General features: G+C 42.5%; 1 protein-coding gene across 6 annotated transcripts in view; it reads right to left on the minus strand.

Moving 5' to 3' along the window:
- fasn (fatty acid synthase) overlaps positions 1-16609 on the minus strand; it is a 55252-nt gene extending 38643 nt beyond the window's left edge. The window contains exons 1-5 of one of the 6 annotated variants that reach the window (XM_040134798.1): positions 16565-16609; positions 9028-9163; positions 2929-3081; positions 2560-2733; positions 422-622 (exon numbers count right to left, since the gene is read on the minus strand). In XM_040134798.1, coding sequence (XP_039990732.1) covers positions 422-622; positions 2560-2733; positions 2929-3081; positions 9028-9154 — 655 coding nt within the window. In that variant the 5' untranslated portion in view covers positions 9155-9163; positions 16565-16609. Of the gene's footprint in view, positions 1-421; positions 623-2559; positions 2734-2887; positions 3082-9027; positions 9164-13421; positions 14797-14819; positions 15143-15570; positions 15601-16542 lie in introns of those variants that run through there. The other 5 variants (XM_040134800.1, XM_040134797.1, XM_040134796.1 and 2 more) reach the window with 5 other exon arrangements.
- Positions 16610-17931: the final 1322 nt, after the last annotated feature.

Genomic DNA, 17931 nt, shown 5'->3' on the forward strand with positions numbered 1-17931 from the left:
CCGAAATCAAAAAAAAAAGTTTGTTAATTTTGGTTTTGTGCATAAATAATGTCTGTTTAATAACAATTTAGTCATTTTAATGATGATGATAAAATTCATCAGCCAGCCAGTCAAGGTCCAGTACTACAAGTAGTCTGCCTGAGAGGACTAGGTTCTCAAATTCACTCAATAACTATAATTTTAACCTAAATATATTAAACTGTGAAATATCATTAAACTTAAATTGAGCTACAAATTTGCAAACAAAATCCTGCCTGAAGGCATTTTATGCCTTTATTAGACAGCGAGAGACGGTGGAGAAACAAGAGAGAGAGAGAGGCGCAACAAATGTCCCAAGCCAGATTCGACCAGGGGACGATGCTGTTCATGGTTGGTGTTTTAAACCACCAAGCCCAAGGGGCACCCCCTGACTTCCTTTTACCTGATGCGTCGAAGGACTTGCAGGTCCCCTCAGGACTGAGCATGCCCAGTTTCATGAACTGTACTGAGGTGTTTGGCTTGAGCAGCAAGTTGACTCCCCCCACCAGAGCAGCATCACACTGGCCCTGGCGAATGGCGTGGAAGGCGTTTTCTAAAGCCAGCAAGCTGGAGGAGCAGGCTGTGTCGATGGCGGTGCTGGGGCCTGGAGGAGGGAGAAAATCATGACTAGCGAGTTAGGCCCATTCAAACTGATCAAGTTTCTGTAGTTCCACAAAAAGGTCAAATGCCATTAAATTCAGGATTAATCTCCAAAAAGGTCAAATGCCTTTAAATTCAGGATCTGTCACTGTTAAGGTCCATATCTATTCCGGTAGGGTTCTGATAGCTGGTTCCATTTTGGTTCCACTTCTATGTTGGTATAATACCTGGATTCATTAAGCTCTGCGGCCAACGGATCCGTTCATTCACATTCTCTGTTTAGTCTCTTTTGCCTCTCTTCTCTGACACTATCATGGATATCTTGGATATTTCAGACATCAGCAGAGAAAAAAAAAAGACTGATGATGTATACAAATGCATAATAACTCAGCGACACTGTCATTAGCAAACATGGCAGACCATTACAAAGTCAACGAAACAACTGCAAAATGCAATGTTTTGTTTAATGAGCTATTTGCCGCTCAACAAGTGAAGTAAGAACTTTTTGATAACTTGAGAAGGACGAGTGCCCGGCCTACCGGTGTTGTCATGCTTGTTTACTAACTGGTCCCTAAATCACAATTAAAATAACAAATTGTATCATTAATGTGAATAGAAGAATCTTGATTCTTAAATATCAAGTCATATCTTTTGTTAAACAAAAGGGTTGAAATTTGTTTTGTCACTGAGCTGAGTGAAATAAAACAGTACAGATGTCTTCATTCCCCACCAAACACTTAAAACGATTTGATAAGGGATTTGGAACTGGATTCAGATTTGATAAAATGTTATCAGACCCCATCTCTACTATCTATGTGTATCTAACATTGGTTAGAACTGCACAATGTGTTAAAGAAACAGTTTAGGTGAAAAAAGGCCACACCTACAAGACTTTTGAAATCAATTACAGGATAACGATATGGCATGTAAAAAACAGCCTCATCCAAATACGTTCTATAAGACCAAAGACTATGATTGGAAGAGGAGGCTGAAAGATTATCTTCAACCAAGGAATCCAGGAAAACTTTGTAGAGTCTTGCACTACAGCAGCTCTGAGCTGCCACATGGTGGCAGCATTGCTTCCATATGTGCACTGATGCAGAAGGCAGTTCACCATAGCATTCTCTCGCCCCATCCTTTTGGCTCAGCATCCCATGAATGAATGTTTCCCCATAGGGCCATTCTCCACAGAGTCACAAACAAGGAGAAGTCCAGGATGTATATTTGAATCAGCATAAAGCTGCACCAAGTGGTGTACGGGTTGAGAAACAGCACAGTGTGCTGATATTGATGAACCGCCATTTTACAAGGTACAGTAGTTTCTGAATTGTTTATTTACTGAAAAGACTTGAGTAAACTTTTGTAGGTTTAATCAATGGTTTATTTCCAAAATGTCGATGGTTAAGAACCAAGAAGAGTTTATGACTGGTCAAGACCTCTGCTATACCCATAAAGACAATTTCTTGTTATGGTTTATGCCTGTTCTAGGCCATAAAAGAGCAAATTAAAAACAACTGACATTGAAAAAAAAAACATATGTCTAACAGTTACTATTTTCAACAGTTAGTAATACTGATTGACAATAGTAACTGGCTACAAAAGCAGTTGTCATGTGTTTGATGTCATGTCAGGCTAAAGTGTGGGTGAGGAGGTGGGGCCAGAGAAAAACAATTCAGAGACAATTCTTTTGACATATGTGCTGGGTGAGCAACAATCGATTGGAATGAGCGGGACTTTTGGAGTTTGGTATATAGTTGTCATTATACATTACTGATTTGAACAGAAAAAGTGTTAAAATATCCTGTGGCATTCCCTGCTTAGTCTACTAGTGTGTGTGTGTGTGTGTGTGTGTATGCTTCAGTTCCGGGGTATTATCAGACCAGCAACAAACACAAAGCCAAAGAATGAAAGTTTATGTTGGACCTAGATGTGTGTGCATACCACTGAAGTCAAAGAAGTAGGAGAGTCTGTTGGCCAACATGGCGCGTTGGCAGCCAGTCATGCTGTAGCCCAGCAGCTCCTCTGGGTCTCTGCTGAATGCCTCGCCAGCCTCCGAGCCACTCACCCCGATGTAAACGCCCGTCTTACTGCCGCGCAGTGTAACCGGGTTCAGTCCTGCATCACAATATTTCATTGTTTTTAAACCATTCTCTTAGTATTTCATCAGGTAGCCTCACTCAGATCAGGAGCTATTTTTCAAACTAAAAAAGGTGACTGAAAATACAACTAACAATTCAGCCACACTTTCCAACAAACATTTTCTACCCACCTTTAGGCATGTTACTTTTGATCTTTACACTTGTTCCTCACCTCCATCTACAATAGCCTCATAGGCAATCTCCAGCATGAGACGGAGCTGGGGGTCCATAGTGTTGGCCTGTTTGGGGTGGACTCCGAAGAAGACTGCATCGAAGTGGCTGATGTCCTTCAGTTTACCGTTCCTCTTTGGAAGACCATACAGACCTAGAAAAGAGCAAAAGTGAAGTAGTAATTTTCAAAAGAATTCCTCACAAAGTAAGCTGTTCTGTGCACATTCCAAGTACAGACTTGTATCACATATGATGAAACATGAGAGCATCATCAAACATAATGTCTTGAGAGGAAAATAGGGAGCTAGCAGGTATAGATGAGGCATTTCTTCAAATTAATGTTGTTACAATGCAGTTCTGACACTTAAAAACTACTGATAAAGTTTTGCAAAGCATAAAAGAGACCATCTTGCAGTAGGATCACACCAGCCACGATCGCCGTCACATGTTGACGTTCTGACCCATGAGTACTGTGTAGTCATTACCACGTAATTGCATGAGTACCCAGTACTCATGGGTTGGACTACACCCATCTTCCAACTCTGCCTATATTTTGATCTCAACTACACACCTGTAAAGTTTCGGGACTTTATTTTGCACAGTTGTGACACTATCGTGTTAACAAAATCATTCCAGACAGACAGACAGATGTGAAATGACTCATAACTGCCGCTGTGGTAGTGTCCCACTACAGTAGGTATCTCCAGGACCAGATTTTGGGATGATGACACACAGACTCACAAAGTGAAAACAATACCAGCCATGCTGTCGTGGTTGGTAATAACTACTCAGTATTCATGGGATGGAACGTCAACTTGTTGATGGACGTCGCAGCTGGTGTGATCCCATAGCAAGAAGGTCTGTAGTTTTAGCTACTGTCTTAGAGTGGACAGGAAAGATTGAAACTGGGATACAGTGTTTTGCAACTTAAAAACAATCGTGGGCCAATGGCCCCTTCCCTACTTCTAACCCCCTTACGTCCGGCACGGGCGAAATTACTCAAAACTGTGGTAGTTCATGCTACAGTGGATGTCTCCAGGACCACAAGGTGAAAACAATACCAGCCATGCTGTCAAAGCTGGTAAATACTGCAGGGAGGAATCATAAGAAAAAGCAGCAGCCACAGTGAAGCGCTTAGAGGAAGAGCTGCAGTTGCCAGGAGTTTTCTTCTTGTTCTTTGGATGAACCAGGTGTTCTTGTGGTAAAGACCATTTGCACCATACCTGCATCACAGGCTCTGATGACAGTTGCTCATTTGTAATAACACATCTCCATTAGGACAGCCTGGTAGAAGCCAGGCTGTCAGGCAGTGAGATACTGTAGCAGCAAGTTCAACTTTTCTAATGTAGATGCTAAGCATGTCCAACGTGTTCTCTTTGCTGTTTTACTCACTGTTGAATGATCTTGATCTTGCTTTTCTTGGCGATGGTGATGTGTTGATGGTTCAATGACAATGTATTAGAAAAGTGATAAAATTCAACTAAAAAAAAAGTTTAAATTGAAATGAAAGGATTTTCTATATGACTCAAAAGGTTTCAAAGCAACAAAACACATCACTTACAATTCATCTCCATGTTATCATTTCTACCTCCACTCACGGTTTAAACCTATTACGTATTCTGCATCTCCCCCCGGAACAGTTTCTGGCCAAGAAACACTTGTGTGAATACCTTCTTTTATTCTTAGGCTTTTCCAGTAAGATAGCTACCAGTGAGGTCCCCAGGGGGTGCTGCTCCCTATACCCTACATCAACAAAACATTAAATGGCTCTAATTCAAATTCTACACATAGGACCGTTATAAAACTCATGTGTCAACAGTGTATCCATCCATTCAGTACATCTGTGCAGCATCTCTAGCTATATTGCAGGTTGTCAGATATGGTTGGTGAGCACAAGTTTTGGTTTTGGTCTCTGTACAGGCATGGTAGTACGAAACCATGGCAACCTTACTGTGAATAACAACACTTCGGGAAGCTGCTCACAGTCACTGCACTCATTGTTCAACAAGAAACAGTTCCAGCACATACAGTATCTCCCACCCTAAAACCTCAATTTTAATTTTGACATTTCTGTTTGTGTGCAGATATAACCACAACCTCTCTCTCTGACTCCAGATCAGAAAACGGACATCAGATCCATCTCATCTTATCATCTTACTCTCAGAAAGACAAAATGTTGAAATTTTTCTTTAAAATAATATCCTAAGTCAAATGATGAATGTGTTTTTAAAGAACCATTAAATAAGGATGGAATAACCTACAGTGAATCTGTCATCATTAAAAAAGAATGTTCAACATAGTGAAGGGTCACCATGCTCAACCTTACTTAACTGGTGTAATCAGAAATTCCCAACTTGCAGTAAACTGGTTAACACTCAAAGTTTTGTGGCAGTCACTGAACCTACACACTGAGGTTGTTGTTAACCAACCCCCTTCTGTTTGTTACTCCTCTACTGCAGTGTAAAGGAATAACAATGCAGCAATATGAACTTCAATTAACTACTTTGTACTCTTAGTGTGATCCAGTTTACCTCTAGTTGGATATAACTGACTTGCTAGACATTATTCCTCATAAAGACGACATCTGTTATTTCCCATTTTCTTCTTTTTTTCCTTTTTTTTGTTCTCCCTCAGGCCATGAGCCTGGTTGCTTTTCTCTCTTTCCCTTTCTATTCTCCCTACTCTCCCTGGATGCCTGTTGTGTGGTCTCAGCAGTGTCAGCTAGTCCAACCCTTTCAGCACATGAATGCAAGCTTGAGATGGTTGCCAGACACTGAGAGATGGGTCTTTTATTCACAGAGAGAGATGGAGGATGGGAAAGAGTGAGACAGCAGAGACGAAGGGAAAAAAGGTAAATTATCAAAACACGAAAATGTGAAATATGAAGGTAAAATAGGAGTAGGGTGGAATGATACGGAATAGGAAGGTTTGGGGAGTGAATCTGCCTACTCAGCATTTTATCTGTGCCTTTTTCTTCTTTTTCTGGATCAGGATGAGTGACCAACTACGCACACTGAAAGCAACGCTAAGGAAATGGATAAAGCCATGTTCAGACCCAGTGTAGTTCTGTTTGAAAAACCACATCCCCTTCATTCATTTGAATGAGGCCAGTCTGGCAACAAATTGGAGGTGGCACCCCAGAGGGCTCTGGGAAAACAATGCAGGGTCGGCTGGCACTAAATTTAAACCAGGTTCAACTTTTGCTGCCTCGCAAACTGCCGTCACGGCATCGCATGACAAGTCGATACATGCAAGCTCACATTCCTGGTGGATTACTTTGATTATATTTCTGTGGTCAGGCATCTGACATAAAACAACAATAAAACACACTGACTAGAGGAACCTCATGTCAACCGAAGCTGATAGACAGTCCACCTGTTTACTGTCCCACCTTGTTTAAAAATGGACTCACGGAAAGGAATATCAGTGACCAAGTGTTGGCTTTTTTTCTAAATTCCTTCTGCTGTTTTTGCACAGAGGCTCTGTCTGTTAAATTTTTTTAAAAATTCATTAGTTAAAGTGTCCCCATGTCTCCATGTGAATGTCAGTTTTTAAGTAAGAAGAAGTTTTTTTCTTATCAATGAGACTGGTAAGATCAAAACTTGATGTCAGAATTATGTTAGTGGTTAAACAATAATTGAATGTGGAGACGCTGCACAGAAGGACTAGGTGGATGATGGAGACCTTTTTTTTGTTTTTTTTTGTTTTGTTTTTTTAGAAATAATATACAGAATGTAACTCAAAGTCAAATTACAAATAATTGTTTTTACATTATGTTTTTCTGTTAATGTTATCTGTTTAAAAAAATGACACACACTGTGTGAATGAGTCAGCATGTTGAACATTGGACAGAGCCAGGCTAGCCAGGTATCCTCCAGCTTCCAGTCTTCATGCTAAGCTAGGCTAACCACATCCTCACTGCAGCATTGTGAAGTTTTCTTGTAAACAAAAAAGTTCCAGTTTACATTGAGTGTTACTCAACAAAATGACTTCTGTGTGTTTGAGGTCTAACAAATCTGTTAAATGCATTTTTTTCATCATGTGCAAAGCCATTTTTTTTTTTACATTTTGAAACCTTCTTTGTTTGTATCCGTATTTATTGGCTAGCAAGTTTTTTTCTTCCCCGCCTTTGTTTGTGCAGTGCTGTGGATCAGTGGAATAGTGTAAAATCATTGGCAGGGATGTGTATCGCGCCACCTGCGTGGACACACATGCATGTACATCCTCGCGTCTGTGCACGAGACAAAACAGGGATCCACTCATAAAGAAACTGCTCCATCCTTGAAATTCATACTAATCTTCTCATCTTGTTCTAAGAAAATAGTAAATACGTGTATTTCCAAATGTGTTGAGCTATTTCTGTAACTGAGTACGGTAATACAACTATAAAGGGACGGTCACGTCTCCTTGGCAGTTGGCTTGCTGCACAACTCTTCATCTATTAAGTTATCTCTGCTTCTCTTACCATTCCTCCCTAAGGTATAGTCTTTGACTAAACTGATCTGTCAAATTTGGATCAACAAGTTACAGTGAACCAACTGCGTTGTACGGCTCACATTCGCTTAAATGAAAACAGTGAGCCTTAATGTAATGTTAGGAGATCAGGGCAGCCCAGTTTCCTACTTTGCTACATTAGTAGGCTGCAACCCGTTTTGTTGATACAAGAAGGGGTGACTTTATAATAGTGATTAGATGTGTGTCTAAAATGAATACTAAAAACACTCCTGAAACACTGTCTGTTTCAGAAATATAATGAGCTTTATAGTTGTGGTTATTATTTCAAGTCCTATAATATCAGCATGAGCCTGTAAATTAAATCGGAATTATTGTACCTGTTTTTTGCTCCCTAACATCCATTCTGATCTTTCAGGAAAAACCATATCTGAATCCTCTATTGGTGTTAATTGGTGTCAGTCTCATTCCGTCATGCTCTGAGCCCACAATAAATCTATAATCGATCTTGGAGCACCATTCATCATTTTTTTTGTTAAACTGTTACTTATTTCATGTGACAGTTGAGATGCTGTGCATCATGAGTAATTTGCTGTCTCCTAAAAATGATGCTGAAGGGATTGAGAATGTCCCGTTTGGTAGATGCATACCCTCTGTCCCTGCATCGCTTCCTTGCATTTCTCTCATTGCATCCCTGCTTGGAGGAGCTAAGACATGAGGTAGAGATGCAAGGATGAGGAATTTATTTTTAACAAATGAGACATCTTTGCTTACTCAACAATTACCCATGTCACACAGCTACAGTATATCTCTTCACACGTACAGACTAAAACACTGGGGACATGACAGGATGTGGGCTCTGTCCACCACTGCTGTAATGGTGGAGTCAGACTGGATTTTGCTTCTCTATGAAGAACGCATGTAGACAGGTTCGCTCACAGTCGCAAATTGAACCCGCCTCTATCACAGCGTTAAATCTGGCTTTGACTCACAAAATCACAAGGCTCTATACTGTCCAGGCAGTTTGACATCGGGAGTGGGACTGCCTTCCCATTCAGGAAATACTGATTGCCAATATTCTTCTTCATAACTGCAATAACTGCACCGAGTGTAAAGAGCAATGACAGATAGTAGTGAGAGTTAAGTAGTTAAGTGTTTGATAAGAAGCTGTATAATTAACGAATTTATGGACTGCTCTTTAGCCATGCTAGCTCCTGCCATTTAAAAGCCGACTCATGATATTTTCCTTTCCCGCCTGCATTCTGCCAAACCACGCGAGTATATTTAGCCAGGTAAAATCCCATCTGACAGCACCTTCAACCAAGAGTTGCCCAGCAGTGTGGGGTAGACAAAAATGGATAAATAAATAGATAAAATTAGCATCCCTATTCAAAATACAATAACAGATCCAAATCCAATCATCCTGTAGCTGCTGTTAGTTTTCGTGTTGTGTGTTGGAGGACCATGTGGAATTAAACCAGTGCTGCATTGCTGCATTTTCATCCTCAATAACTGTTACCACGGGGCAAAGTTATAGTGTATATCAAATGTAATCAATCAACCAACCAATTCCTTGTCCCACAAAGGAAAGAAATGCACGTCTGACCCTGGACAGTCGATCAAATTCAGCTTTATGTGGGGGTCTTACCTGGTGTCCACCGTCGGTTGTCCTCTGTCACCATGTCCACACCATTGAGAAGGTTTTCCCAGAATTCCTCCAGATTGTTGGACTCAGGCAAACGGCCTGATATGCCTGCTATGACTATGTCATCCATGCTTAATCACTGTGAACAGAGTGAGAGAGAGGTATGTCAACAATAAGAGGGGTACAGATTTTATATGCACTATGATGAATATTATATTGGCTGATCCAATTGGGGGAAATCAAGTCCTCCATTCAACCAGGGATGTTTTTTTATTATTCCTAGCATGCTAGGAATAAAAGTCATTTTTGACTTTCATTACGTTCTAGGGGTTTTCTTTTCACCAAATCTGCAACATGCAAGATGCAATTTGCAACATGCATCATTTCCTCTCCTGATCATTTGAACACTTTTCACATATTCAATTCAAAACACCCTACTTCCAACCCATGCATGAGCATTTGAGAATCCCATGGGACTTAAATTTATTTGAAATTTGTGACCCCCTGCCGCCACTATTTACCGGCAATTTGCAGTGTTCACACATCGCTTTTGTGAAAAGGGACCCTGGTGGTTACCGAACAATCCTGAGGTTAACACTGACAACATGAATGGTGTTGACTCCTCAACATTCTGCACAGTTTCTAGGTAGCTTTAGTTTAATTAGTCAGTCAGAGATCATCTTTTCATATGCAACGATGATGATATATGGTATCAAACTACTCTACTTCTAGTGTAAATTTGTAATGGTTTAGTTTAACTTAGTTTAGTTAACAATTTTTTAAAATCGACATCTAGATCCTGATCTGCATTAAAAAAAAAAAACCCTCTACTGGGATTTTAAGAAATTCTTAGAGATAGAATGTGAATTTCTGAATGCAGGTGGGGCTTCCTAGTCAGCTGATACTGAGGCTAGCTGGTTCAGTGAATTCACACACAACTGGCAGTCACATTTCATCAGTGAAACACTCATGAATATTTTGTACCAATGATGCAGTCAGTTGACGGGAAAAGAGATACGTGCTTTGAAATTCTTGATTACAGCAAAACATGAAATGTGAATCTTCAAAACTGTACCTGTGTCAGTAATTCAAGAGTATTCATTCAAACTAAACATTTTTCAGTACCGAAAGATTTGTTATTGTGTTAGTGTTGAATGGCAGGTTTGGAAAGGAGTCCCTCTGAGCACGCATGAAAGAGCACTTACAGCAGACAATGTAGTCTGCTGATAGACTATTCTGTGTACATGAGCATATCCATGTTGAACTGTGTGTGTGTGTGTGTGTGTGTGTGTGTGTGTATCTTGGTCTTTGTTCCTTGTTTCTAGGCCAGGCCTTTTCATGTCAGCAGGAGCAGACACAGCAACCAATGAGCTTGCAGCTTGGGACAGTGTTACCCTAAATTAATGTATCGCCACTTCAATGTAGAGCAGACGTCCTGCCATTACCCTCGGACTCCTTCCCTCAAAACATACTGTACACAGACCAGAGAAGTTTAACACAATGCCTGAGCCCATGTTGCTGATGTTCCCCTCACATACTTTCTTTTTCATCTAGATAGGTAAATGAAAACCCAATATTTCTTCAATCATTCTGAGGCAATTGTAATGTTAATAGATCCAAACTGGTACAAGGCAAACAACGACTTTGGAGGAGACATTCGACTGTTGGTAGAAGCGACTGCGGCAGTTCCCGGATGATGTCTGCTGGTACAGTGGAAGCTTCAGATGAGACAAAACATCTCTGGCCTCACTTTTTGTTTCTCTCTCTCTGAGTGACACAAACGGCACTAACAGTTCATGCTGTCGGATTAAAGTGAACTGTTTGCTGGTCAAAAGTCAGTACACCAGAGCACCAAGGTGACACTGAGCTGAGACAAAGCAGAATAATTGGTTTACACTGTCCTAAGGCCCACAATTTAAGACTATATACATAAATTATGCATAATACAGAGGGGGTGAAAGGAAAAACAAACATGAAGTATCTTAAACTTAAATTATACTGTGTCCGCGTAGCCGAGAGGAAGCTGTGAAGTTGATTTCATCATCTGCCACCATGATGTGCAGACTGTATGCACTGACTGGACATGTTTATAGAGCTGTGTTCCCGTTGACCGTCCACGTCTGTCTGGGAGTATATCAGGGCCTTCAGTAAGGTGTTGCTCCAACAAAAAACCTCCAGAACAGCTTCAGTGTAGATTTGACAAAGCCTGGGATTCACATTAATGTCGTATTCATCGAACCATGAGTGGGGCCTCATGGCAAACAGATGGAGGCATTGTCGTCCTGGAAGAGCACACTCCCTTCCATCAAGACAGAGATGTTCAATCAATCATAGGATTAAGGGTAGTCATGCAAAATAACGCTGCACTGATTTGCTGTGACACCTCCATCAAAAGGAATCAAGGTGACTACACAGCGTTTACACACACACACACACACACACACACACACACACACACACACACACACACACACACACACACACACACACACTTGATGCAATAAAAGTGAGTACACCTGTGACCACTGCAACAAAATTCAGTTTACCTGCCATCTTTGCAAAAAAAGTGATTAGACCTGTGATTTCCAGTTTAACCTAACCGCATGAACAAGGTTATATGACAACTGTGAACACCACAGGTTTCTCAGTTCTGGCCTAGGTTCTATCTAATGCAACACAGCTCCACGTAGTAAGGAACTGCCTGGAAAAGTAAGAAACCAGATTGTGAGACTTAATAAAGATGGAAGAGGGTACCCGTGCATCAGTAAGCTACTGAACATAAGCATTAACACAAAAAGAAAAACATAGCTGTGGCAGTGGTTGGGAGGTATAGGAGGAGCCATACTACCGATTACAGAAGGCGCCAGTGGCCATCCTCCAAAAATGACACCACGTACAATTCGCTACATATGCAGCCTTGCACTAAAACACAGACGAGTAAGTGCATCTGACTTGGCGTAAGGATTATCTGTGGAAATTGGTGTTGCACTGACTGGACACACTTTAGAGTATTTTAAAGCAGGAGGTAAAGCAAAGATCCCTATGGCACAGAGCAGCTTCAAAGAATCATCTGTGGAGAGTGGCAGAACACCTCCCCACAGATTGGTGCAAGACTGGTACCATCAGTGCCCAGGAAGATCAAATCTTTCATAAGAGGTAAAGGTGGACATACAAAATATTAAGAAATCAAAGAATGACGGGTGTACTGACTTTTGTTGCAGTGGGTTGTTAAATATCAACCTTTTATCACACACACACACAATTCAAACCAATGCCTATCAAAAGGTTTTTCAATGTATTTTCTGTTGATGGACTACTCAACGAATCAACTTTGTTTCTGTTTTGGAAAGCCAGTTCAGCACCTGTTATACCTGATTCCACGATTCTGAACACAGTTTAACAACAAAAAGTAGACAAACAGGTCAGTTCCAAACAGTGTGGGATAATCTTCTAAAAGGAACGCAAAGTTTGCATTATTTATTTTCTTTGATGTAAATGTAACAATTACAGGCCATGAGAATCCGACTGTGAACCCAGGTAAAAGCAGGACAGTCACAGTATGACAAGCTGTCTTGTGCCTTTCTGTAGCTCAGTAGCTGGAAGGATTTGGGCTCCAGGATACAATGGTCTGGGATTAGACCTAATGTAGCACCTGCAGTACAATATCTAGCCTTTACCTGACCCAGATCACACTAACACCGTGCTCATGACTTCAGGCATTAGGAGACTATACGCTAGCTTCAAGCTGGCCTAATCAACAACGCATACTGGACAATTACTCAGCACTCTGTGAACTGTGTCTGCCCCACCTAAACCTCATGCTGTACTGAACATCAATCCAGATTATATTCAACAAAGACGAGTCTGTATTCCCATCAGCCCCCAAACTGTCGATATAAAACGCCTTAGCTCAACCAGCAGCAACCCCAGACAAGACCTGACTTGTCACAGAGCCTGACAGAAAGAACCTGAATGACGACAAATGCCAAACTCCATCCTTACTCTGCAGGCAACCAATACAATCCTTTTCCACTAGGGGAAGAGGACACACTTGTTCCTGGATTGCAGTGTCGAAACCAACGAACGTCAGTTTCCGATTAATTTCTGTTTAGTGCACACTTAGTCTCACAAACCTTTATGAAAATTCACCCTTTGAATTGTGCTCCACCTGACATGTTACGAATGTCACATCATCAAGTTAAATTTGACTAAATTCACAATGTTTGGTTTCTACATGATTTATTATATCTATTATTTTCAAACAGCTATGTCGTTTTGTGATTTGCAAAAATTTGTTTCAGAGCACTACCGTTTAATACATCATTTGTTATTTTTAAGTAGCTCCTAATTAATTATGTTTAACCAGTGACCAATACACTTCAGTTCCTTTGTATTACCTTTAAGCCTCATAGACAAACAAAGCTGGCAATGTGGTTGGAGAGAAAGATGGTGGACTGTCTGCCAGTTCCTCAACCACATGGTCAAGTCAGCAAACTACACTGAGTTCCGGTGTCTTCATGTTATAAACCATTTTTTTGGTGCTACTCAAATATGGCTTAGACAGAGACTCTTGTGCCAGTCACTATCCAAGAGGGACTCTCAGCTACTTTCTAATCTCAACCCGGTGGTATTCTTCAGTTCCTTCACATCCAGCAGCCCTGCCCCTACAATACAAGTAAAGGCCACCCCTCCAAACCGGAAGAGGAAACGGTGAGTCCAGAATTTTGGTATCAAGGAGGAATCTGCCGTTCATTCTCCAGATACCCTGGTACTTTCGTTTGTACAGGTAAGGCCCGTGATGGCTGGTGGCCTCAGTGGCCTGAAGGCTCCCGTACTGGGCAAAACCTCTCTGTAGGGTGTTAAGCGTGGTTTATCATTAGTATCTACCAGTGCAGAATGTGAAGGCAACACCACCGGTGTTGCAATAACAACAGACCACTCGTACGACAGTTACCACTGGATTAGCTAGTTTTGGAGTGCAGGGATTATTTTAACCAGGCATGTAATTAATGCAGTCCCCCTAATTTCACTAAAATGAAGGCAGAACACTGAGGGTGATAAATAAAGCTACTGAAGTCTGGATAAGCCAGCACGACAGCTTCTTGAAATCAGCTTGGGCGAACACCGCGGTAGCATTGTCAATACACCGTTTTCAAACCGGTTGTTTGACTTGTAGGCTACATTACAGTAGTTCCACTGAGCGGATACCGGCATCTATAAGAGCTAGTAAAAGCAGCACTGCCCCAATGACTGTGGTGTTGAGGCAAACACACCAATCTCCGTTAACATTTGTTGGCAATTTAAAGTGGCTGGTGTCATCTGCAATGGTTTTCAGATCGCATAACATAACGCATTATATTTGGAGAATTAGAACCACTATCGAATAATCATTCATTTCGGCTTGAATGGGATCCACCAACGTCAATTGTCGCCATCGAGGTGAAGCGAACCATCACTGCCGACCATTTCCAAAAGTTACAACTAATGGAAATAAACGCTGCGTGTCTTGAATGCCGCATACAAGCTTAATATCGAAGTGAACTAAACACTGGCCGGGGGGGAAAAAAATGTCCAGTCATAGCGTCAATTAAAAGGAGGCTTTTCTATGTAATGTATAACTCGAACGTGTTATGAACCGGTGCTAACGAGAGCAATTACAGGTAGGAGAGACTCTTTGTAGCGTTGAACACCGCGTACCCCACCGCTGTCTCCATACAAGAGATACAGTCAGGAGTGAAGGCAGCGACGATGTTACCGGCCACGCACCGCAGGATAATAGCCGCTAGCCAACTTACCCGTGTCGCCCGGGCGGTTCGATGTTTCTGGAAAAACTCACTAATTCGGGCCACTTGGTGAAAACGCTAGCGCTCGTATGGCATGTACTCTCTCGGTTATTTCCGTTAGCTACTCTACGATGCTCCACGGTGGCGTTCCTCTTTCTGGGACCGTGGGGGGAGAGAGAGAGAGGGAGAGAGATAGAGAGAGAGATAGAGATAGAGAAGGCCGTCCCTGTCGTTTCCCCGTCTATAAGGTTAGGGCTAGCCTCCGTGCTCCAGTGAATCTTTTTTTTTTTCCTCTGATGAATTTAAATGTCTCACATTCCGTCTGGCCACGCCACATGGGCTGACGGCTTGGCTTGGCCGAACAGTCCAATGAGAAAAGAGGCACGGCTCCCGGATCCAGCCAGTGATGGAGTAATTCGTTGAACGCCCCCGTATAGTCACAGAGAGAGAGAGAGAGAGAGAGAAAAAAAAATAAAATGTTGAGATGGGGGTTACTGGAGTTCATACTGACTCCGCCGCCTCCACCGCTCCGCCCCGCCGGACGACAGATGCATCAGACGACAACACGACATGGAAAGTGTAAATTTACCTAAAAGATCGAATGACTCAATGTGACAAAACGCACTTTTCTGATTGCAGCATCTGAATACGTCGTTGCACATGACGTCCTGGGTCCAAATGTAACAACGCATTACCCCCCCCGCCCGTTGTTACATTTGGACAACTGGACATACCGGCCAATTATGGGGACACTCAAACTAACCGTAGGTGCGGAGCGCGAGTGTGCCTTCGCGCCTGTCCGTGCTGCACGCGTAAAGTGCGTGTCAGCGCTTCAGGCCCGTCGGGGTGCACCCCTCGCCCGGCTGCAGCACCCTTAAACCCTGCGTGCTTGGGCGGATGGATGTCATCGGCATCGAAATGCTCGACCTCCAAAGCGACTGGGCCCACTCGCCCGTTGCTCGCTGACGTACCGACCCGCTTTCAGTGCCCGCGGAACATGCCGTCCTGTAATCTGGCACCGGAGACGGGCGGAACACTGCCCGCGAGCATGTGCGCGATCTCCCCGTGCCAATGCTAAAGCATAGTGGCGTTCATCCGGGTGTAATGTTTAGCATGTTGGCAACGCTAGCGTCTGCTAATTAGCCCTAAACACAACGTGGGCCTACAACTGGGGTTGATGGAGACGTCGTTAGGTTTGAAAGCATTTGGTCATTAATCGAAGTACTGGACGACCCGAAAGATCCGGGATCGTCGTTTTTTTACACGTCACCCTTTAGGGACCGGGACTGTCTGCACCACATTTCAAGGCGATCCCATCCTATAGTTGCGAGTCGCGGAGATCGCCTAAATCATTGGAATACATCGCCCGGAAACAATTGGTATCTGTACATAAATCGGTGCAATCCGTTCGGCGGCTGCCAAGATATTTCGGTCTTGACCCGGAGCCATGTTGTTGCATCATTAATTTGTCCAGGCGGCCATGAGGTTAAATAAACAAGCACACACCGGGCACCGCTACCATTTTATTTTGTAATATTTGAAATATTTGCGTTTTGCTCGGTCCTTTCATGAATATCGATGAATAGCGAAACAGGCAAAGGTGAAACACAGAGGAATATTGAGCTTTATTAACAGCCATCAGTAACCGTATTTTGACCGTTCTAGGCCGACTACATAGATAGGCGTTGTACGCGAGTCTTAGACGTTCGTCAAATGGCGGCCGGTGAACCTTTACCGCGTTCGCGTTTTTCATTTACCATCGCATGGCTTTTTCTCTCGATGCGAAAGCGCAGAGCCGCTCCAGCGCACGTGGGTACACAAACTCGCAATAGCCTGTGTAGCATGTCGTTGGTGCCAATCACGGGGCGGGGGTGTGAGGTTTAACCCAATCACAATAGGCGGGAGGGTGCTGTCGGGAGATAGGGTGATTAAAGGGCGGGGCCCCAGCGGTGACGCAGCCAGGGACGCTGGTCTGACTTCTTGGGGTTACTGGAGTTCATCATTTCACATAGCATGATGTTGTAAGAAAAGTGTTAGGTTTTTTTTTGTGTGTGCCAGTGACCTACTGTTGCAGCACAGTGATAGCAGGCTCTAAAAGCAAACTGTGATACTATTATCAATACTTAAACAGATGGGCTCTTTGGCTGAAATCAAATAGCTCTTCTTTGTTTATAGACTGGCCTGACAATCACATGAATGCACACCAAGTATGCAATTGGAGTTTAACACATAGATTCCTTTACGAAAATTAATTTCATAGCCCATTGTGCTTAATAGAAATGGATTTTATAGCACATACTGTTTAATAGAACTTCATCCCATGGCCCATGTTGTTTAATAGAAATTCATTTCACAGCCCATGAGCAAAATCACAGAAATGAAGTGCTCGCAAGCTAGTTCAGGCAGCCTAGAACGGGTTTGCTGCTACACTCACACGACATGCACCTCTCACACACATATACAACACATAACCAACACACCCTTGTAATCATGCCAGTGTACTTAAGCCGTCAATGTTGTGCTCTTTCTTTTGCCGCATGTCAGGTGCCACACCGCTCCGCCAGAGGATATGCTGCTTCCACAGTCCGCTTCAACATCGCACTCACCCAGGTGCAGCATGGCCCTGTTGGAGAGTCCATGTTCAGACCCCCTGGAAGGGCTCTAGTAGCTACACTGGGGTGAGACAAGTTTAAACGTCATATAATGTGTTGTCTGATCTACACTTTTTGTCTTTGTTCATTAAGGATTCGTTTTAAAAGTAGATTTGCTGCTTTCGTATATTTTTGTACTGTACACCTGTCTGGGATGAATATTTTCTTGCCTCTAAAACCAGACCATATTGGGTTAACAAAGGTGGTGACAGTATTAAGATACCTCAAATCTTTAACAACAAAAGTTTATTTCAGTATATTATGTCTTCATCAGATAGTTGAAATTAGACTGATTATGGAAGTATATCAACGACAAAGGCGCTGAGAGAGCTCAAACCAAATTTCAAGGGCTACTCAGTCTGCAGGTCAACATCTGAGAGCACGCAGGCATGGATTTGTAAGAGCAGAATTAGTTCGGGATGAGGGAAGACGGAATCATGAGCATAACAGATTATTTGAGAATGCAAGAGGAA

This window comes from Xiphias gladius, chromosome 9 (assembly GCF_016859285.1).
Source record: "Xiphias gladius isolate SHS-SW01 ecotype Sanya breed wild chromosome 9, ASM1685928v1, whole genome shotgun sequence".
Lineage (NCBI taxonomy): Eukaryota > Metazoa > Chordata > Actinopteri > Istiophoriformes > Xiphiidae > Xiphias > Xiphias gladius.